This window comes from Trachinotus anak, unplaced genomic scaffold, assembly GCF_046630095.1.
Source record: "Trachinotus anak isolate AG129_WGS33_773 ecotype Australia unplaced genomic scaffold, CSIRO_AGI_Tana_v1 ptg000004l, whole genome shotgun sequence".
In the NCBI taxonomy this organism is placed as follows: domain Eukaryota; kingdom Metazoa; phylum Chordata; class Actinopteri; order Carangiformes; family Carangidae; genus Trachinotus; species Trachinotus anak.
Window position 1 is genome coordinate 19,466,933 of NW_027273855.1, and position 23,614 is coordinate 19,490,546.

At 41.3% G+C, this 23,614-nt stretch overlaps 1 protein-coding gene across 5 annotated transcripts in view; it reads right to left on the reverse strand.

Annotated features, from left to right (window-relative positions):
- LOC139620821 (cadherin-4-like) overlaps positions 1 to 23,614 on the reverse strand; it is a 399,662-nt gene that overhangs the window by 74,231 nt on the left and 301,817 nt on the right. The window contains exon 1 of one of the 5 annotated variants that reach the window (XM_071476744.1): positions 3,194 to 3,255. The exons of the other annotated variants lie outside the window; for them this stretch is intronic. Coding sequence (XP_071332845.1) covers positions 3,194 to 3,221 — 28 coding nt within the window. The 5' untranslated portion in view covers positions 3,222 to 3,255. Of the gene's footprint in view, positions 1 to 3,193; positions 3,256 to 23,614 lie in introns of those variants that run through there. 5 annotated transcript variants of the gene reach the window in all.

The window sequence follows — 23,614 nt, forward strand, 5'->3', positions numbered from 1 at the left end:
CAACATTTTGTAAAAATCCATGAAGAACTGAAGCTGTTGTGAGAGCAAAGGGAGGCCCTACCTCAGTATAAGTAATTTGTTCCTAGTAGGGTGCTCACAGAATGTATATATACTGCAGTTAAGTCAGTTTTATTTCTACAGCCCTATATACTTTTTTAAAATTAAAATATTTGTATGTGGGTTTTAAATATGAGTATACATCTGAATGAGTATTTCACATTAATCTGTGCATATTCATAGATACCATGTATAATAATGTATTTTACTATCCAGTTAGCACTCCTCATTTCCTGAGAAAAACCAACACCTTCCCAGAAAGAAATATGTCCATATTAAGTTTCACCAATTAGACAGAAACATTAAAGAGAGTTCATATAAAAGCCTACTGGGATATACTGTATGAGCAGCACTGGATGAAACTCAAGCCTAACTCTTCAGAATATCCTTGACGTCTACACGAAGTAATGATTGGAAGCAATGACTAATATGCAGCAAAAGGGCTTCAAATATAAAAAAAGATGTCCTTCTCCACGTCCTTGAAAACTGAACATTCATGTAGCGAGATTCAGTTACTCAAGAAACAACAGACATTGATGTAATGAACACATGACACATAAAGAGGGCAGTGTATAGTACCAGCTACACACTACTATTGTACAAGCTGTCTGCTTTGTCAGGACACTCTTGTGTTTGGTCTCTTATGGGACTCTAAAACAGTTCATTAGAAAATGAGAACATGAGCCATAGATAACTGTAGCCTGTATTCACCTCACATCCTCACTTCCTTCCTCCCTCATGTCACCTGCAACCTTCCCTATCTGGGATTACGATGTCTAGACAGCATAACGTAAGAGGCCGTGAGCCAAAGGCCTCAACTCACTACAGTAGCTTCTCTTTCTGTCTTCCCATAACTGTGCAACAGCTGAAACACGGCTTCCATTACAGAAAGTACACTGCGAGTAAATCTGTTTTTTTGTTTTGTCTAGCCATAAAATATGCCTGTGATCATGTCAGTGCCCTTCTCTCTAAGACCAGACGTCCACATAGCCACTCAGAGCTCAGTCAGAGGGGACAGCTCTTCGACAACACTGTCCACTGAGTGAAGCAAGTGCTGCAAAAGTCTTCTGGTTTAGATTAGAGGACACATAAGAAATGGATTAAATCAACCCAACAGGCAGGAAGGCCTCCTCTGGTCATCAGACTGCTCCTCTTTTCGTGTTGCTGAACATTTTTTTTTTATCTCAAACAAAAAGGCCTCAGAAAGCTTTCTTGCTCTTTTCTGTTTCTCTCATTTCTTTCCTTTTTGTCTAATGTAATTTCCTCTACTATTATTTTTGCACATTCTCACAGATTAGATTTGGGAGGGGGTGGGGGGTTGGGGGGTGTAACAATAAGAAACACCCCAGTTGGCAAACATGTGTCTGTGCAAATAAGAGTTCTGGAAGGCTGCCTGAATATATTAACAATAAGTAGAAGTCTAAAATCAAACTCAAAGCATGCTTTATTGTATTTCTAAGTGCTTGTGTCCATGAAACAGTCAAACACTGGAAAAAAACACACAAGCAGCAGGTGGTCTGTTGGCCCTTCTCTCACTGTCCTCCAATTATTGTCTCTCTCTTGGAGCTAGGCACGCAGCCAGTAGTGCAGCAGCACTGCAGTCATGGCTAGTAGAAGCCTGTAGGCTGAAACTTCACACTGAGGGAAGAGGTAATCAAGGGGGATATCTTAAACCATATTAAAGAAAGCATGTTCATCTGGGTTTTAACTAACATATAAAAAAGTTTCATTTTTTGTGGCCAAAAGAAAAACTTTTGGATGCATGGATTTAGTTTTGTTTCTATTTGCAGATAAAAGGTCTGATTTACAACTCACACTGTTTTTCAGTGATAATAAAATTGGACCTACAATGATTATTTAATCAATCGATAAGTAGATATGTCTGAGAAGATTCTCAGTCATCCAGGTCATGGTATCTCATAGAGCTATATGAAGGCAACTGGACTTGCCTGAGGTTCTTGAAGATGTTTCATCCTCCTTTCTTAGATGGTGCTAAAGCATTGCCTTCCAGCCTTACCTTTCAAGAAAGGAAGGCACTGACGTCACTTCAAAGAGACCATCACCATTTTGCAAGCCATTAAAGGAAGCTGCACAGTGGTGCTAAACACAGATGATGAGATGACGAGTTTACTCAACAACAAAGCCACCTATGAAACACTGAGGCGAGATCCTACCAGCAGCTTTAAGAGGAATGTAGTTAACTGCCTACAACGACTGGAAAAGGACCAAGCCATTGAAGGAACACTATATTAGACTCTTAACATGCATCCTCCATCCCCAAAGCAGGATGGAGGATGCATCCTGCTTTAAATGACTGCAACAGTCATTTAAATGACAGTTAAATGACTGTAGCAGCCTGAATTAAATGACTGCTACAGTAAAGCACTCTTTCCAACAGAACCAACCTAACCCCAGACCACATATGTGCCCTGATCAACCTCTGCCTCACTACCACCTATATCCAATATGATGAGGGTCTCTACAGACAGAATCATGGCTGGTGAGCCATGGGGTCACCAGTGCCTTCATATGACCTTTTCATGGAAGAAGTAGAGAGCAGAACTCGATTTCCTTCTCAGGAATGGTTCCCAGCCACTGGTTTAGGTATGTGGGTGACAGCTAGGTCAAAATCAAAACACAGGAAGTGGAGGCCTTCAGTGGACAGCAACATCAAGTTCACTCAGGAGGATGTTGGTGGAAATAGTCTGGCCTTCTTGGATTGTACTGTTCACGCTGAAGATGACAGAAGCCTCAACATTGAAGTATACAGAAGGCCCACACAGAGAGATCAATATTTACTCTTTGATCCTCACCAGCCACTGAAGCAAAGGCTTGGGGTTATCAGAACTCTACACCATCAGGCTCAGAACATGCCCACAAGTAGAAGGAACAAAAACACATCAGGGAAGCATTTACCCAAACTGGGCCTTTGTTAAAGCCACAAAAGATGCAGGAAAAAGAAAAACACAACAAGATAAGGAACAACACTGTCATTCCTAACAGTGCTGGAATATCTGAATAACTCAAACCTAGTAACACACTGAGGAAGAAGGTTGTCCACCCTAAGGACAAAACACCGAGGCATAAGCAGAGCAATGTAGTGTAAGCAGTCCAATGCAGTGAAGAGTGAACAGACCTGTACATTGGGGAAACTCGTGGCACATCACAGCAGAGCCAATTCCTCAGGTCAGGACTCAGCAGTGCAAGTACATCTAAACAACAAGGGACACTCATTTGAGGACTGCAATGTACAGATTTTGGCCAAAGAAGACAGATGGTTTGTAAGAGGAATAAAAGAAGCCATCTTCATCAAACTGGAACGACCATCACTAAACAGAGGAGGCGGTCTATGATATTACTTATCAGCCACTTACAATGCGGTCTTGACTGTTGGTCAGAAAAAAGAAGACATGTCACCATGGACTTGGAGCTTGCAATCGGCTATTTGCTGAAATTTTTTAATCAAGAAAATAATCATTCATTCTAAGCCCAAATGCAATAAATTGTGCATCTCATTTTATGCCTTCGTTTCCTTAGACTTTTTTTTTCTTTTGCCATCTTTTTTCTTCTATAATTCTATAATGCTCAGGGGCAATAACAATGCAGGCCAGGAAATTGGATCACCTTAAGCCATGATCTCTCTGGTGATGACTTTACATGCTGCTCACTATTTGTTCACTGGTAAGTGTAATAAAAAAAAAAACTATAATACAGTAAACTCCAGGACATCTCAATTCAATTGTTCACTTCATATATAAACATGCAAGAAAATGTAAATTTAGTTGAAAAAGCAGCTTAAACTAATGTGTCTCCTTCATACAGTGTTGCAGGAATCTTTCAGTGAAAATTGGTAAAAGTAAAAATCAATGAGCCAATAAATAATGAGGTAAATAGCAGAGTGTATACTGTAGGGGTATAATCAGTCCCTCTGTGTGTGTGTGTATGAGTGTAGGCATTTATTTTCTATGATCGCCTGCATGTCTCAACAATGACAAGCTGAACTAACTGCACCAATACCCACACACAAATGGAGTGACAGGCTGTGCATCGAGTACCCAGAGGGTCTTGTTCTTCCACCAATTAAAGAAAAAGACAGTGCCAATTGTACCCCTCCATCAACACACTCTCTCACACACACACAAACCTCCAATAGCTCCTCTTTCATTCAGCTGGGTCGATAATGCTATAAGAGAGATTATAAAAATCGGCCAACAACAGAGCAATGAAGCCCAACGGCACAGTGCTGCACATCAACAAGTCGTCTAAAGCAGTAGGCCCAGGTTGTGCATTGATCTGGCAAATAACACCAACACCCCAGTGTGCCAAGCAACCAGCCCAGCACTTCTCCTCTGTCTAGTCAATGTGAGCAGTCACACCCCTGAAATGTTACAAATACTACCATGTGCGTTCCCACACAGAGAGGGAATATATTCCTATTATTTGGAGGGCAAGAGAAATGGTGTTTTGTGTGCTGCTTGAATAATATCACACCCCAAGCCTCACTCACTTTTCTCCCCACTTTTTTTAATTAAGTTTCCCTTCACCATTCAGCAAGACAAGGACAAGGAGGAGAGGAATGCTGAAAAGAGGTGTGACCTTCTTGTGGTGTTCCCTGGACAGCCTGACAGGAAGTAGGTGACAAGTGTTGAAAGGGAAGCGAGAAAGGGATACAGTCAGGAGTGACAGAACGAAGGTGCGAGGCGGGGGGAGAAGGGAAGGGTGGAGAGAGGGAGATGGATGAGAGGATAGAAGTGTGTGGAGATGGCAATCAGAGAGACAGTGAAATGAATGAAAGAACATTAAAGAGGAGAAAGAAAATGGGCGAGAAGCTCATGGGCAGATTGTAGCCGCTAAAGTGGAGATCTCCAGAGGCAGCAGAGTTTATAGCTGCAGCCATTTAAATTGTTCAAAGTATGGTGCACTGTATGCTTCAGATGTCACCCTGCCCTGCAAAATAGTAAAGAAAACACTTGTTACTGGTCCTAGGTCAGGCTAATCACTGCTGCAATCAGGCTCCATGAGGACAAGAGAGGGGGAAGTAGAATGGGTGGATAAAGAGGATAAGGAGGAAGAGAGAGGAATGGGAGGTGGGGTGGAGGTGGGAGAGGCTGGAGAGGGCAGCGGGTGGGGGCCTGGCACTGGAATCCTGGCTCAGTGAACTGGCTCTCTCTCACACAGCCACACTGGAATGGATGGGATGCTCAGATGGCTGTTTAAACAGGTTAATTGTGCTGGCCTCCCAAGAGATCAGGACAGATGGATAGATGGATAGAATGAGAGAAGAAAGAAAGAGAGTGCAAAAGAGCGACAAAGGGAGAGTGATGGAGCTAAGAGAGATGGAAACAGAGGGCGGGTTCAAGAGATGGACGGTGAGAGACGAGTATGGCTGCTGATCAGAGGCACCATGGGGAGTGTGCAGTCTAAAAGTGGGCTACACTGCAGAGCTCCGCTCTACTCTGATCAGTGACTGACTAAACAGAGCCAGGTCCACTGTCCACTACTGATAGACTATAAGGGGAGAACAGACTTGTGAAGGAAGGCTGTTTAAAGCAATGTTAGAAGCCCATCAGGGAGCTGGTTCATTGAAGCCAGTCAGGGACACTGGCTCATCTTTCCATCCTTCCCAGAAATCTACAAAGGGATGATGGCAGTGACCGGCTCCCATTTAAAAAATGCTTGCAGCGTGCAAGAACACAAATAAATTGAGAGGGAATGTGCACCGGACACAAAGCCATTTCCAACTTCACATCAGCATCCAGAAATAAAGTGCAGAGACAATACATCAAACCAAATGTGTAATTTACAACGTTCTTTTTATGAAAAGCAACAGAGGATGTACATAGAATACAAATGTATTAAATGTTACACAAAACTAAAAGCTACTTATCAGTCAAGCACGCATCAAAGCAAAGCTTTGTTTCAGTACAACTTTTCTATTGGTCCAGTTATCTGACTGTTTTATGTTTCTTCACATTTTATGTCCACATGAACTTGTGAAATTTAGAGATGGAGCTGCTGTCATGTTTAACAACTACAAAGCCACAACAAATTCAAAAACACTTTTGATGAGGTGAGAGTTTTTAACACTTTTAAGTTCCCACAGGCAAAACTTTGATGGCTAATGTTAATCACAGCTTCACAAAGTTTGCTATTTAAATGTTCCTCTTCAGTGATGGGAGACTGAAAGAGGCTTTATTTAGTTGGGAGGAAATAAAGAACTTATAAGGGAAAAAGATTTTTAAAAAAAGGTTTTTGTACCATCATAAGCATTACCTTAATGTTCATTGTGAAGAAATGAACTGGAATGAGGAAAAAAAATGCTATCTCATTAGCTTTTAAAAATAATGCTTTACTTCTGGGCACTTAAATGTCTTCTGGTTTTGAATATTGTTCATGTAGCAACTTTGTTGTTTCTCTGCCTGCCTTACACAGCAACACTGCGGTGGATTGTGTACCATGAGGTGAATGTAAAGTTGTGTGAGTCCTGGATATGGATGCCCTGTGCTGCTGGCGGTGTAAAATTAAGCAGCTTTACTGTTTTGTTTGGTTAAACATCGATATACTTTTCTTCACCACTCCACTGTCTCTGGGTTGAAATCCCAAGCATGAGATATTAGGCTGTAGACAGAGCTTGGCAATTTTTCACCCCAAAACACCTCTGTTTATTATATCATCCTATCTGTTATTACTGTCAATCTACATAAAATTTTAAGCAGATGAATGAGAGAAGGCTTAGAGACATGCAAGGACTTGAGGCAAAGACAAAGCTACTAATAGCAGCATGCGTGTACACTACTGTGTAAAACTGGGGTCCTTCTGCAAGTGTGGAGGTCATACGCCTCCTCAAAACATCAGTGTTTATTTTAACCTCTCTGTCAGCAACAATTAAACACCAATTAAAAAGATGCTGTGCATTGACAGTATGGTGCTGTTTATATATAGTTCTGCTAACTTGTTTTAAGATGGTGTAAGAAAAATATCTTCGAGCTACAGTACAAAGTCTTCTGGAATCTTGGAAAGGTGTTTTTTTAATTTGAATGGAATTAGTACTATCACTTACCAGCAAGCTTTGCAGCAGAACCTCTGCCATTATTCTGATTAAACACTTAAATAGTGAGGGTGAAATGTTACGAAAAATGAAGGAATTAGCCTACCTGACCATCTTGATTGGCTCTGTTCAGAGCTAAAGTCCTGTTGTATGGCTAATCAAGGGGGTGCTACTGCAAACCCGGCTGGTTAGTCATGAAAGAGGGGCTGACTAGTGAGAAGTACATGTACTTTGATTTAAGTTTTCAGATTTATAGTTCAGCTGTTTTTTCTGCTGTGTGAAACTGACCAGTCCACATTAGTACACAGCTCAGCACAGCAGTTAGAGTGCACAAGATAAAATTTAACCGTTTCTGAGATTTCATAGGCTGCTGGAGGTGACCCTCTTCACTATATTTATCATGTAGTCTTTGCGCTGATATTAGAATGGCTATAATTCATTATTGTGCAAAGGTTTTATGTGTACGTTGAAGGCCCTTCTGTATTCAAGTACAGCAAGCCAGAGTGCATGTATGCACAAGAATATATGAACACACAAATCAATAATACACATGCACATTCATACACATATTGACAGAAAGACCAACCACAAAGAGACTGTTTTTGACTAATCAGCATCTCCCTAATAACTGATGAGTATTCCTCCAAACAAGCAAAGAAGTGCCTGATTGGCCTTCATCAATTCTAAGCCATCGCTCACAGCAAGGGGAACTGAACTGTTGCTGGAGCTGGTATTAGGAGTCAAAACAATCACAGTGTGTAACTGCCTGTATGACTCAGAAAGAGAAAAGCATACCAAAACATACAGTATGTGAATACACAACGCTGACAAATGTCTGTCAAGATTCTCTATCATCCAGGTCATGGCATCTCTAAGAGCTATACAAAGGCTACTGGATTTGCTTGGGGTTCTAAAAGACTTTTAACCTCTTACTTGAGAAGCTTCTTCAGTTCAGAACTGAAGAAGAATTACCACTCGCACACAAACAACTACAAAAATAAATAGATGACTGTGAATAGAACCATCTCAGTAACTGCAGGATCTCGCTGTTGCTATCATGATGTACCCACATCTCTCCTGCTTACTGCATATGGCCCTATAATGAAAACCAAATTTTCCCTACTCTGAATTATTCTTATAAAACATTCATTTCCCTCTTCTTTTCATCTGCATTGTGGTGAGATATGAAAAATAGAAGACAAACAGAAAGAAAGGCAGACAGCAAGAAAGAGAGAGTGAGAAAGAAGAGAAAATCAAGTCTTTTGGCAATTAGGGGTGGCTTTAGTGGTGATTAGGAGAGAAAGTAGTAAAAGAGAGGGGGGGATCAGACAGAATAAAGCCTCTCCTTGGAAGAGGAAAAGTCCCTTTGTAGAAAAAAGAAGGGGAAATAACAGCAGAATGAAAGTAAGCACAAACTTCCCCAACTTTATTGTTCTGCAATTGGGTGTCTGTGTAGCGCTGGGGGGGTGGGGGGGGTGGGGGGGGGTGGGGGTGCTCTGCTGGCTGTGGTTCAGTGTGCTTTGTGGATCAATTACCTACAAATTCAATGATGGTCTTGATATGTACAGTATAGGTTACTGCTGCCTAGAGCCTTGGCCCAGATTTTGAATCGCTACTGTATACACTGCTACTATGCCTGAAGCCTTGCAGCAAGAGATCTGATACAGTCTGACCAACCGGACTTCATAGAGAAGAGTGCCACAGACTACAGTCAGCATGTGTGTTTGTGTAACATGGTCTGAAGTCTGCAGAACTGCTCATAGCTCTTCAGGATGAGAGATAATGATGGAGGTTGTGTTAATAGTTACATAAGGCTGGAGTAAGACCAAGGGAGGGTGACGGCCATCTTGTCTTTGAGGGTGAACAGTTAAGTAACCGCAACAGAGGGACTGCTGCGGTCAGCTCTGAAGGATTTGGTTTTGCTTTTCTGCTTTCTAATTTTACTAATCTTATTCTACCCCTTTGGTCTCTTCAATAATTAGGTGCCAGTGATCTCAAGGTCAGCATGTCTATGTGTGTATGAGTGTCCTTTCCTCCACAACCCTTATATCTATCAACTTCCCCTGGAACGATTCTCAACACCAACCACTGCATCTCTTTATATTTTTCTGTTACAGTGGAAAACAGGAGGAAAAATGCCAAAGTATAAAAAAGACAGCTTGGTAGAGACCATAAAAAAAATCAAAGGCTTCAACTTTGCCTTTATTTCAGTGTTTGCCTGCAAGCATCAAATATGCTTGTTGTAAAGAAAAAGAAATCATTTTCATATTGTTTTCTCAAGCTTCCCCAAGGAAGCAAACAGCACAAAATTGCTTTCCCCAACTGCTGGAGGAAATACAGGCTGTGTTTCTCAAATCTAATCAACATCTCTCCATCAAAACTTTAAGAAAAGGTTCTGTTTTTCCAATTGTAGGGGTCAGAGCATATAAACCAAAAACCAGAAAAATCCCTCTAGCCTTTAAACCATGGAAAAACATACATGTAATTACACAATCTGTATGGAGGGATAAGGAACATGGGTTTTCAGTAGTAAAAGGCTATATCACCTCTTTTTCCCCCTTAAAAGATAGCCATCAGGCTGTGATCCCTAAAATCCAGCGGCTGTTGGTGGACTGTGATGGCTGAACCATGCAATTAGTGGTTCTGCAGTTTCACTGAGACGGGAACCGAGCTGAAAGTTCAACAAACGGCCAAATCCAAGAAGGAGTAAAAACACTAGGAATACAGAGCAGAGCAGTGGTGATAGTAGAACTCTAACACTATTAAGAAAATGATGCATAGACTTTTTTTAAATTTATTTTTTATTTTTTGTTCATTAAAAGTTTTATTTAAATTTGCATTACTGTGCATTAATTTCCCAGTTTTTTTCTCATTATTTTTTGACTGGACCTGTATTAACTACTAAAACATCATTAGTTAAAAAAACGAACACAGTTTATAAACTCAAGAAAAATTTGCTGTTGTCTTTGCTAATGCAGCTGCAATGGCTGTATAAAATAGTATAGTATAAAATAAAACTAGCTCAGTATCCTAAGGAAATGCACATTGATTGGACAAATCTCACCATTTACATTCAATGCCAACAGGTCAGTGTCAATGCTAGATGTAGTGTGGCCAGTACAGTGGGGGAGAAAGCTTACTGGATTATGTATGTGTGTATAAACCTTTAAACTAGAGCCAGCTAAACGAGAAACATTTGTCACTGGTGATTGCTAACACCTTCCTGACGGCATTTGCATCATTATTTATATGACTACATGATGTGTTTCTATTATGTAGTAGCAGTGAACCCTCCTGTCAGCTGAATGAGTGGCCTTTACAGAGAAATGACTGATGGGTCTTAAAACTGTCAGCTAAATGTGTCTTAGGGCTTGTAGACTAACAGGGCCTAGCCCAGAGAATGGCCAAGCTGAGTGGTTTTAGTGTATTTGTGTGTATACATGAACGTGTTAGTGTGCGTGTTTGTGTGCACACCCAGGTTGAGTGGTCCAAATATGTCTCCTGTGGATGAAAGTGTACGCTTTACTGCAACTGTTGATAAGGTGCACACTGATATGACGAGCCTGTCAGGTACAGTGTACAGTATACACTGGCAGCCACTCTTAAACTCTCTCTCAAACACACACACACACACACACACACACACACACACACACACACACACACACACACACACACACACACACAATGAGAGAATCACAGAAGCTGGAGGCTGAGGGAGGCTGGCAGAGAATGGCTCCCAGAGGTACAAGCAGACAGCAGTGTAAAAGCCCACCCTCTCCCCTACCTACCAAAAACAAATCTTCCAGTACACACAAACAAACACATATGCTTTGCAAACAAATGCACATATATCATTTGTCAGACTGTCAGATTCAGCACTAACCTTCACTGCAGCTAATTGTTGTGCAATCTAGCAGGAGAAGGCCCTGGAGCTCCACTGGAGAGGCCATGTGCTGCAGCATGTGGTGTGTGTCTATGTGTAGGCTTTTATGAGAGGAGGACAAGCGTGTGCCTGAGCTTGTCTGTGTGAGGAATATACACATAAACATGCACACGTGCATCAGTGTGAGTTCAATGTATGTGTGGGTGTACGTGTGTGTGTGTGTCTGTGTGTGTGGTCTGCTTATGGTATGTTTTGTGTGTACAGGGGAAAAAAATTAGCAGCACTAGCAGGTTGCTCTGACAAGTCCTGTTAATGAGAACATCCTCCAGAGCCTTTTGGGCCGGGGAGAGAAACCAGAGGCCGTGATCATCTGTTCAGTCTGGAGGATGGCATGGAGGGAGGGCGGCTGCAGAACGGCAAAAAGCCTGCACGATTAGACCACACCATCTGCAGGAGAGGTGCTAATGGGTAGTTGCAACTATGAGCAGTGGAACAAGAAAGAGGAAAAATAACTATACCGTAGAAAAAGAAGACCTCAGAGGAAATGTTTAAATTTTACAAAGATGGCAGGATGTAAACTAAACTGATTTTGTATTTATCTGGCCATTTACACACTATGCACTGCTAATACTAAATATAAGTATAAGTTTATGCCACTTAGAAATCACACAGCCTCTAGGCAAACATGCCTCAGTGATGTACAGCGTCGTCGGAAAGTCAAAAATTGCCAAAGGCGGGTTGTCCCTATGGGGTGTCTGACAGCTCCGTTTGACTGAGTGAAACATGTTATGACAAAGCTGTTATGTTGTGTTAAAAGTCTGGAATGTAAAAGAGCGTGATACTTTGAAAACGTTCAATCAGATTGCTCAACATGTCCAGCAATCTGATTAATGAGCTCTGTGTGTGTATATTTCATGCATGGAGCTGTATGTCTATGCATCTCTGTACATGTGTGTGAGTTTGAGAGATGTGTGTGTATGTGTGTGTGTGTGTGTGTGTGTGTGTGTGTGTGTGTGTGTGTGATCAAACCTGCACATACAGTATGAGCACACACTCTTGTACTTCTGATTAGTTGCCAATTTGGCTACAGTTGACTAACCTGCACCTGGCTTAGTATGGCAAAGCCAATTGGCTCCTCGCGAGTTTGGAAAATCACAAACCAAGTCGAGGGGTTTAGAAATGCATGAGGAGCTTCGCTGTACAGCACTACCATGATTCATCTTCACAAAACTGCAAAAGCTTGTGATAATCGCTTTAGCTAATCCTTGCACGCTTCAGGCAAACAAGTATGGATAGAGTGAAGGGGGTGGTTCTTTAACCCTGGGGGGTGGACTGAATTGGGTGATGGTGCTGGTGTAGGTGCAACATGGTCAGGGTTGGAGGTGTATGTTTTTTTGTGTGTATGTGTCATAACATGCCACCAGTAGTCCTCTTGAGTACATCCAAAATATCTTAAATGCAAAGGAAACTGTCAAGTGGAAATGAAATGTGATTGCAAGAAGTAAAGCAGAAGAAATCAAATGATATTGTATCACTGGTGCTATGAGTCTGTTGCAGCCAGTTAATAATGTTTCAGTTTAGGATGCTGTGGTTGGATTATTGGACAAATGTGCACACGTGCAATCAAAGCATAGCTGCTGTACGTGTGTGTGGGTGTTTGCACATCTTCATGGCCTAGGTTCAATTTAACATCTCTATCCAGGCATATCCATCATTACCTGACACAAACATCTCCTCTCATTCTCAGCTCTGACTGTTTGCAAAGCCTCACCTGTGCTACTTCTATTCCTAGACTTTGGATGCCTCCAGTAGAGTGAAGGCACAAAGGTTTACACCCAGACTGACACCTTCCTGGGATGTGGCCTATAGACATGGCCACAGGATCACCTCATTAGCATCACAAGGTGCTCTGTTCCCTGACAAGTGAGACTTCACTACACTGCTCACACAAAATAATGAGCAAACATAACCTCTAATGGCTAAATATAGGTAACCATGGTCTCATGAGACTTGAAGCAGAAACCGTACACTGTGAGAGGTGTCTCGGGCCTTTCAAAGTTTCGTTGTGGAGTGGGCGTTCGGAGTGCACAAAGTAAACAAAAGACTTTAAGAGGAGGAAGTGATAGTTGAACAGTGTTTGATGAGAGCTCTTAGCCTGTAGCTATAGCGCATTAGGCACAGATGAGCCACAGCCAGCTCCCACACTGTTAATGTGGAACACATTACAACTGCACAATGAGTTATGATTGCCATTAAAGAGCAAATGATTCAGACTTCACAGCTGGATTTAAAGGGCTGCCACCGCTGTGCCCTGTCCTTTCTCATTCCTGCCCACGCATACTCGCATACTACAGTGACGCTCCGGTGACAATCACTCCACTAGACTCGCCTCACTGAGTGAGTCCATTCACATTTGGATAGCTTCACCACTTTTGTGAATGCATATACAGTATGTTTTCTTCTGATGTTTCTGTCTATGAAACTATTTACATCCCTGTGTATGTAAGCAACCTTGAGCTGTGAAGTGCATGATTACATTGACTGTGTGTGCAACATAATAAACAGCTTGTTTGTGCATCTTAGAGACTCTAACCCATGTGAGCTTAACCTCTTTTCTCTCTTGAAACACCAATTCTTTTTCTCTAGCTGCTTCTTGCAGTGCTAGCAGGAGTCCTAATCATGGTCGGATGCATTTTTGTAAGCTATGAGGGAGCATTACACGGAGGCTAGTGGGGAGAGAGAGGGGGAAAAAGTAGGAAAGGGTAGAATCACAGAAGAAGGGACCTCTCTTCCAATTGCTGTCTCTTTCTCGCCCACATGATCTATCTCTCCCTCTGGGGCCAGGAGGCTAGCTGTGAAATGAATAAGAGGCAAAGCGTGGGCAGGCGCTAACGCTAAGATAATGACGCCGTTTTGTCAGCCCTGGCCTAAAGCTCCGTCTCTTGGCACTTGAAAGAGGAGGGAGATGGCAGGATAGTATGATGGAAGAAAGGCTATGTGGTTATAAGCTAACGGAACCGAGCGTGCATTTCTCAAGTCTACAGGTCTGCCGTAGACAGGACAGAGTCAGCTGTTTGATCCCTACGCCGCTAACAGGCTAAGAGAGCTTTCACACTGTGTCAAGAGTGTCAGTGGTCAGAAACCTCAACCGCTTCTCTCCATCTACACCACAGTTAGGGAAAGCTGTGAGCAATTACAGCAAAGAGAAAAGTTTCCCTCCAAGAACGTGTAATGAGAATATTTGAGGCAGAAGACAATTTTTTACAGTCTGTTTTAATACAGGGACCCCAGTGAGCTGGCCTCAACCGCTGTGGAGAAAATAAAGAGAAGGAACCTGCATTTTGTTATTAGGCTGCGATTTGAACTGTGAAAAGTTAACCAAATGAAACCATCAAAGCAGCAATTGGTACTAATTATCACTGGTGTTTAACACGAGAGAAACAAAACAAACAAACAAACAAACAAACATTGCAAATATTAAATTTGTTCTCCATGGGTTAGATTGAGCCTCATTTATTTTAAGTCCTGCTGGAAAATGATTTGTGGCTGCGCACGCCCATGCTGTGCATCAGATACCCGGCAGATGCTTAGTTACGACTAAACCAGTAAAGACACTTAATGGTAATGGGGGAGGGGGTGGGGTGGGGAAAAAAAAACAATAAGCTGGGAGAAAAATCATAAAGTGCAAAGCTTTGAAAAGAGATAATTAGATCTGTGACAACAGAGCACAATAACAGTGTCAGCGGGGATGGAAATGCCATCATTGCATGAGACAACATCACAATGTGTCTGTCTGAACAATTATAACATACATCATATTCAGTGACTGAGTCAGATTTTGCAACACGCGAGCTGCTATTATGAATAACGATGCCAGGATGAAAAAGAGAAAAGTTTATCGTTCGATAAATCACTGAGCTTTTGGAAAGTCTCTCCCTGAATCAATGAGTCTTCTCCCTCACAGCCGATCACTGACTGAACAACACCACAGTACGAGACAAAAGCCCTGTCAGTGCCTCATTAGGCTGCTCATTAGGAAGTTGGCTGTATATTCAAACATTCTCCACGGCTGACCATTTGAGTCGAGGCTAAGTCATCTCTCTTGCTCTGGCTTGCAAGGCAGAGGGCTCGAGGTCAGTAGGATCCGTCATTATTAGTTCCGTTACATTTTCTCAGACTGGTTTGGATCTAACGACCTGATCCTGGGGTCAGACAGCCTCAGGCCCTGTCTGCACGCGTAACCCTCTCTCCTCTAAGATCCAACTTTGCATTCATCTTGATGCTGTAAATCACTCCTTTTCATTGCGTTACATGACCTCTGCCTGCAGGCTCCTGACACTGTAATTGGAACTGAACCACGCACTTCAACCACTCAACTGCAAGCACTTGTTTTCTGTTTATGAAAGTGCGCAGTACATAGCTCTACCATTCACTGAGCTGAACTACAGTGAAAATATGCTCAAGCATTAGTGTGATTCCTTCAGAAAATAGGAGCAAATCATACATTATTGCTGCATATGTCACTTGCTATAAAGACGGGTGTAAATCACGTGTGCATTAGGTTTGTCCATATGAGACAGCGTTAATGTCACTGGTACATTCTACAGTATTGGCTGTGGTCAAGAAAGGACATGAGGAGGAGGTGGCACTGTATGCTGCTGCCAGAACAAGCTCTCTGCCCTAGCATTTGGCACCTGCCTGCCTGGCAGCCAAGCCACTGTCTACTGTGCATACAAGCTTCCCTCCACATTTCTCCCTAAATAATCCATATTCCTCTGAAGAAAGTCATTCCTCTGACTCATTATACATCATTATACTCACTCATTATACATCTTGGCTCTTGCTCCAGACATAACTTCTTTCCTTTCTTCACTCACCCTTTGTCTCTTTTTGAGCAGACTTTTGAAAGGGTACTGCCTTTAAACAAATACTCTCACCTTGAAACATTTGTGTCTGTGTGTGCATGTTTTCTCATTGGGCCACCACAGTACATCAGATCAGGACTCTACTGGAGGGATGGGCACCATTCTTTCAAAAGATATTCCATTATATAGTGGATTCTGGTGATGGTGAGTGGTGTCGATCACCTCCTACAGAATACCCTATAGGCATTCAATTGTACTGTGGAAAGGCCATAGCATATGATTCACATCATATTCATGCTCATCAACCCATTCAGTGACCCCTGGTGTCCTGTGTGGAAGCATCTGTAATCATTATGTTTTTCCACTATTATTGTTATTCAGGTTTTTCCTTCAGTTTTTCACCTCTTTGTATGCAGAGAGAGATAAATACTGAAACAAATCCTTTGCAAATCATTAGCAGTTGGACATTGCAAAAGGCAAAGCGCCTAATAATAAGGTGAACAGAAGTACTCAACATGTTTAATTGTCCTTATATATTATATTCTCTCCATTTCCCATCAGAGCAGACAAGTGGAATACGAATAAAAAAAAACAGCAGGCAAAACTTAATCAAAACATGAACATCAAATCTGGTGAGGAAAACCTGCTGAACACTGACTGAATAAACAGACAAGGGATGCAGAAAAACAGGGAGGGTAGGATTAAAGCTAGAGCATCAGCTTGGTTGATAGGTCCTGTGGACACTTTGACCATGCTGGGGAAGCATTTGAGGAAAAGAAAGGAGAGAAAAAACAGCAGGGGTGGAACAGGAGGTGTGGATGTAATTAAAAGGCAGGGTCAGAGATAAGGGAGAATTGTGGGTGATTAATGCCCCAAACAGGAGAGACAACCCCCTGACACACTATAACTTTTTCTTCATCATTATTTCCTTCCCCTCTCTGCAGTTCAAAGTTCTTGTGTTGCAGTACTTTCAACTAAAGGTGAAGCCTTTCATTAAGTAGAAAAAAAATAAAAATAAATAACGCAACCATTATTAAAACATATTCATTTTTAAGTGTGGACACCACTTAGTAATGACCTGTGGTTTCAAAACTCTCTAGGAGGTCACTACAAAAGCAATAAGTTGAAAATCCCTTTGCACCACACTCCATTATAAATTAAATTACACTGGAAAAAAAAGTAAATTGGTCTTAAATGGTAATATTGAATAACAGAATAAGGAACAGGATAAAGAACTGTAGAAGCCTAATCTGTGTGCTTATTTGTTTTTTGTGTGTTTTACTTGCTTAATCTGCTTTTTCCTTTCACAGTGGGTTAGAGCAGTGGAGCACCTACAGAGACATAATGAGTGTATCTTTGTGCCATAATTACTGGGTGCAACAAAAACTGTCGATACACTTCGAAGCATGAGCTTTCACATACACACAAGTACTGTGTGAAGACATGGACAGAAACGCACACGCAGAAATGCCCTGGGGGCAGAAAGTATAAATGGCTTTCACACGATCATTGATCTGTCTATTCAGCTGCTTCACAGCCAGACATAAGATGAAAACAGCACTTTTGTTTATGCTGCTGTAAACGGTGAGTTTGTGTGAAAAGAGAGAGGGTGGGGTGAGAGGGGCCACACTGATATCAACCAAATGGCAATTTCTTGTTGTAGTCCAGGTGACTTGTGTGCAAGACAGGAGACAATAGGCCATGACTACTAAAGTGCTGGAGGGAAATGAGGTGAGAAGCAAAATCAAATTGATGTGTCTCACAATGGGATTAGCCATTGGCTCCATTACCAAATGAAGATTTAGTGATTTGTTGTTGGAGAAAAGGTGCGCGTGCTGTTATTCGGCTGAGGTCATGTGTTTTTATGATGCCCTGTGGGCATACTGTATTTTAGTATACAGTGCAGTCACCGCTCACAAACCTTCATTCACTCTGCCTCACCAGGATAGGGAAGATTAGATTATTAGTATATGAAGCTTGAAAAAGCTATTTGGCACAGATTTCTCCATTGCTCCTCTCATACTGGGGGCTGGGGGGGAAATGTAGTGAATATACTGTTTATATCGAACTGAAATATTGCAATCTTTGGTACAGCACCACTTAAAGATAAATCTGGTTGTTAACTGGTGTTTTAAAATGAATCTGTCAGTGAGGTCAAGGTCTAGTGTATCTAGTGTTATCTGTATTATGAATATCTGTTATTCACATACAGTATATTTGCCATATACTGTATTCTTTAATTTAAAATGTACAACTTTAGAAAATGTGACTGCATTCCTTACAAAATAAAGTTCATTAATTGCATTACAGTTTTCCATATCTTTTACTATGATTTGGCCCATGAAATTGCCATACAAATACAGTGAGCTAAGTTTCATCAGCATCACAGCAATGTTACCCTTCATGCAAAGTCTTGTAATGTTGACTGTAAAATCAATACAAACATTAATCAAGGTTACAGTGCAAACTGCAAACTGGTTTTCACATTGTAGGGACATTTTAAGACATGAAAAAAACAGTGGTGACATGGGGGGCAGAACACAACAGAAAAAAATCTAAAATTATGGAATTGTTCAAGAATGGTAAGGGTAAGCAGTGACAAAATGTGTGTAACTAGTCAAAATCATGCAAAGCAGTGCATGATTTTGACAAACATATCTCAAATGTTTAACAGATTAAAAATCAGTTCAAAATAGGCAGTAAGTAAGCAATGACAGTAACACTTAAAATATATGCAAACCCAATATCAGTGCTGTCATCCGAATAAAATGTAATGCCATGGCTGAGGCAACAGAGACAGTTTCCCAATTAATGTTGCTTAGGAGCACTCCAATTTTAAGTACCAATTACTACTGGCAAAACTTGAAGATGGTCCCCGGGGAGCACTTCTCTTCAAGTGAAAGCACATCTATTCCCACAGACACACAGTGCACGGAACAATAAGTAGCTACAAGTGGAAGGTACTACCTATTAGTCAGTTGTCATTGCCCTCAAGAAATAGGGATGTGATTTTGCATTGGCTGCTGCAGGGGAAGACAGGAATCCAGCCCTTCTAGATTCACTCTGACGCCTTGGGAACACTTGGTAATTCAGAATAGAGCTGTCACTGACAAACCTGCTGGACACTGCTGCACACCGGGAATAGAATCAAACTCCTACCTCTGCCTCATACAAATAGCGACTGATGAATTAAGAATGAGCCCAGACAAAGGCTCAAAAAAGCCATTTCTTGTAAAACTGGACCGCTGGGGGGGGGGGCGAGGGTAAGAGAGAAGGATGGTTGGACCGTGGTGAAAAAGAAACAAGGTGCATCCAACTGTGTCTGTAAGGACTATGCACAATGAATTTTACCAGTGACAATAGAGGGAAATTTTTCTGCATCATGTTATCCTTATTTTTTGATTGTTCTGTTAAAACATTCAATTATGATCGAGACCAACGCTAAAAACATGCAAGGAAACAGTGGCAGAGAGAAAGAAGAAAAAAAAAGTGTTGCAGTGGAGGCTCCAGATAGACAGGAGATGTGTGGTCCGTCAGTGAGTTACCGTGTGGGGAGTGTAATCACAGGGAGGGAATGGTGCATCATTATTCAGAGTGAGAAGCCGGCGGAGCAACGCTGAGAGGTAAAGCAGATGATGGAGGAGCCAATGATTCCCCTACTCCCCTCTACTGCTGCCCCCGAGTCCACCCCTGTTAAACCCCGAATCTGGAGCTGAGAAATGAGGAGTGCGCAGCAGCAGGCGCAGTGCTACCCATCACTATCGCAATGGGGAACATGGTGCCACATTTACTCTTAAATCAGAACATGGCAGGGGGTTGAGTGAGTGCATTGGTTTGTGTGTATGTTTGTATATCATGCACATGTGTGAATGTATGAATGCTTTCTATCTTTATACTCTTCTTTTCTGTAGATTAATTTTTTTCAGTCATAGCTGTCTTCAAATTGTTTGATTTGTCCAACATATGCATCAAACATTCTTTTTCAAATTACATAAATCAGAGAAAAGCTGCATATGCTCATATTTGAAAGGCAATTCAGCACTGTACTAATTTATCTCCAATTTCAATTTTTAATCAAAGGTTATAATAATATTTGCTGTATATATCTTGATTGTGCAATTTATGCAATCAGCTTTATATCTTCAACCTTATGAAGCAGTTTTATATCTTAAAAAGATAAAGCAACAATCTGCTTTTTTATCTTCAAAGATAGGTAAACTGGGTGCTAAGTGAATCTGTCTGGTCCTAACAATCTATATGATGTGAATAGAGATTAATGTGCTCTCCTTCATACCTGAATTGTCCTTGCACTGGATCTCAGGAGCCAAAAGAATTACAGGCTACAATAGAACAATTAAGTCTGCCTCCTGTCCAGATGCTATCAGAGCTGCACACAGTAAACAAGAGCAGATAGGAGCAGGCCCCAGGAACTGAAATGAATCACAGTCTAGGTCTGATACAGATGCTCCTCTCTCTCTTCCTTACACAGATAAAAAAACCGCTGCAGCTCCTGCCTCATGCTTACATCCAGCCAAAGAGCATAGCTCCATGTTTTCTCCAAATGAAAAGATCTCCAGATGCTGTAAACTCTGAGGAGCCTGGCAACCACTGCGTCTATTTAAATGTTTTTATGTGTATACGTGCATGTGTGATTCTGTATGTGTGTAAGCATGCACTGAGAAAATCGAACTAGAGATCATGGACAAATGTCCTCCTGTCAGTGTGCCCCTGTGTATATCTGTATGTGGGCTTTTCCACTGTACATCAGCAATACCAAGTACAAAAAGAGGAGACAGACATGACACATGGGCAGACAGACAGAGCTGAGATAGGCTCTGTCATCCCAGAGGTGGCTATCTGCTGCTTCACAAGTCCTCAGCTCTTCCCACCAGATTAACCGTCTGGCATCCTCAACCCAGTTCTGAAACTGACAAATGTCACTCTAAATAGTATTTGTGGCGTTTGATTGATTTGCAAAGGCTCATCTAGCCTGGCAAAAGGACACAGAAAAGCAAGACCATCAATATTTTGTGTTTCGGATTTAAAAGGTTTTATTGTTGGGTGGTTGGAGCTATCACTTCCTTGGGTTAAATTTTCTAACTAAAAGAGAGAGAGAAAGTAATTCAGCTATATGCTGAAGAGCTGATCGAGCTGACAGAGGTCAAATAGCTCTGAGCAGTAATGATGTTGTAAGTCGAATAAGGCCAGGACTCCAGCATTTGCTCTTCACCCCTGTGTGTGTGTGTGTGTGTGTGTGTGTGTGTGTGTGTGTGTGTGTATGTGTGTGTGTATATATATATATATATATATGTATTAATCAGTTTTACTTCTTTCTATGTACAAATCCTGTCTTGTACTTTATGGGTATGAAACACAATTTTCTCTATAATACATACAGAATTGGATAGGGTAATGATGAGTACATTATGCAGTTTGAACTTCATTTTGTTTTTATCTTTATACTGTCTGTTCAAACCTGACTGTGTATGTATAGCTAGCTGAAGGACTGTTCTATTCATATATATATATATATATATATATATATATATATATATATATATATATATATGCAGCAACAAATAGAAGTCCCTGTTTGAAAAAAAAAATGCTTTCAGACGAATATTACATCCAAATTTACAGAATTGAAATGTGAGAGAGAAAACATTCAAAAGAGCTGCTCATACTTTCCCCACAGACATCTGGCAGAGAGAGCACAGTTTGCAGCACATCATAATATCATCTCTGACATCAGCAGCATTCAAACCACCACTTCATGAATAGAGTAATGTTTCATCGCTGTTGTGAAGAGGCACTCTGTGTGCTACATAATGCTGCTGCCTACAGTGGTACAGGGAACAGGATGCAGTTGTAGACCTGTGAACTCTGTCATCCTTTATTGAAGATGACATATACTTTTAGCACACATCGCTCCCGGGCTTTCTCCCCTGCGTTGTTGGTTTAAACACACAACTGGGAGCGCTCACTGAAAAACAGAGAGCACTACAGACACACATTAAACACACAGGAGCTCATAGTCTTTGATTCTGCAATATAAAACACACTTGGATACAGATACTTTCTGTAAACACATACACACACACTGATTTAAGTGTCTCCTGGGTCATCCTTTTCTGTACAATAATCCTTGTTAGAGATGCAGAGGCGTTGTAATGACAGCCATAACCGTTCTGAAGCAGTAAGTCTTAGTAACACCTCAACCCCCAAGTCTGCTGGGAAGGCTACTTCACACACTCTTTTATTACCTTCATGACCATTAGAATCTCCATTTTATTGCTGTCATCGTCACCATTTACCTGACAAACGCAGCCTCAGCAGGTTTTCTCTTCTCTCTCTTTCTCTATCCCTCTCTTTCTCATATTAATGCGTGCGAGCACACACACACACACACAGACACACAGATTAAAACCTGTCTTATTTGGTACAGTAACTGATTGAGGAAATATTGATGAAGCTGGTTGTGTTAATGTAGATGAACAAAAATCCCAGATTTATGATTTTTCACACTTATAATATTACTAATTACTAATATTTGGCTCAAAGTCATCATCTGATCCTGGGCATTTTCAACCTTTAACTTTGTCAAATATATTGGTTAATGAAATTAGCCAATTAATCACTTAGTAGATTCATTAATAGACAGAATCAACTCATTATTCATATAAAGATACCAAATATTTACTGGTTACAGCTTTATTTAAACATGTACCGCTTGCTTTTGTTCATTTCAGACCATAGTAAATTTAATTATTTTTCACATTTAATCACCTTCAGCTCTGGTTATTTAAATAGAGTTACTTTTTTCTTTTAATGAGCAGTTGAAATCAGTTTGAATGAATGTGATCCAATCAGAGGGACACACAAAGTGTAAGTGAAACTGTCTGTTTAAACTGCAACTTTGAGAAACAGCTTATGGACATAGTTCACGAGGCACACATATTACCCAGAGGAGAATCTTGAAAACATGGCGCGCCACAACTACATTACATTTGCTAAGTGCCATCTTGATGCATTTCTATAGCAGTAGCTCTTCTAGGACTCTGGTAATAGAAGGCAGTGGTGCAGTTTGGGTCATGTAGTGCTGAGATCAATACTGACTGAACTTTCTGTGCTGACAGGCCACCACACATTCCTCCATGGACTCTTATGTCTGGCCCCTGGCCTGATAAATGCTGACATCCAGAAACATGACACCACTGTGATGGACGTGTGTGTGTGTGTGTGTGTGTGTGTGGGAAGATAGATGTAAACGGAAGGATCTCCAGGGCTCCATGCTCAGATCTGTCCAGGGATTGCTGTCTTGGTGCACAGTGAGTGGTGTCAGTGGTTAAGTCCAGTCTGGCTGTATGTCTCAGATGTCAGGGAGATACTTTCCTTCGCTATAGCTCCATTCCTTCATTGGAGCTGAGATTACTCTTAGTGACAGCACGCACACCATAATCCACAAAACACCTCTGTTCCTGTAGCTCTTAGGGCAGTGGGATTTCCTCTGATGCAGGTGCTATGACTTATGTTTGTGTGTGTGATAGATACTGTGTGTGTGAAATACCAAAATGCAATTACAGAGAGATTAGAGAAGATATGCTGGCCAGAAGTGACAAACACACATATGTTGAATCTGATGATGAAAACAGAGTGAGACAAATTCTCTCTCTGTCACTGCCTCTCTCTGTTCCTTTCCTCTTTGTCTCTCTCGCCATCCTTCCATCTTTCCCCTGTTAAAACCCTTATACGGAGTAT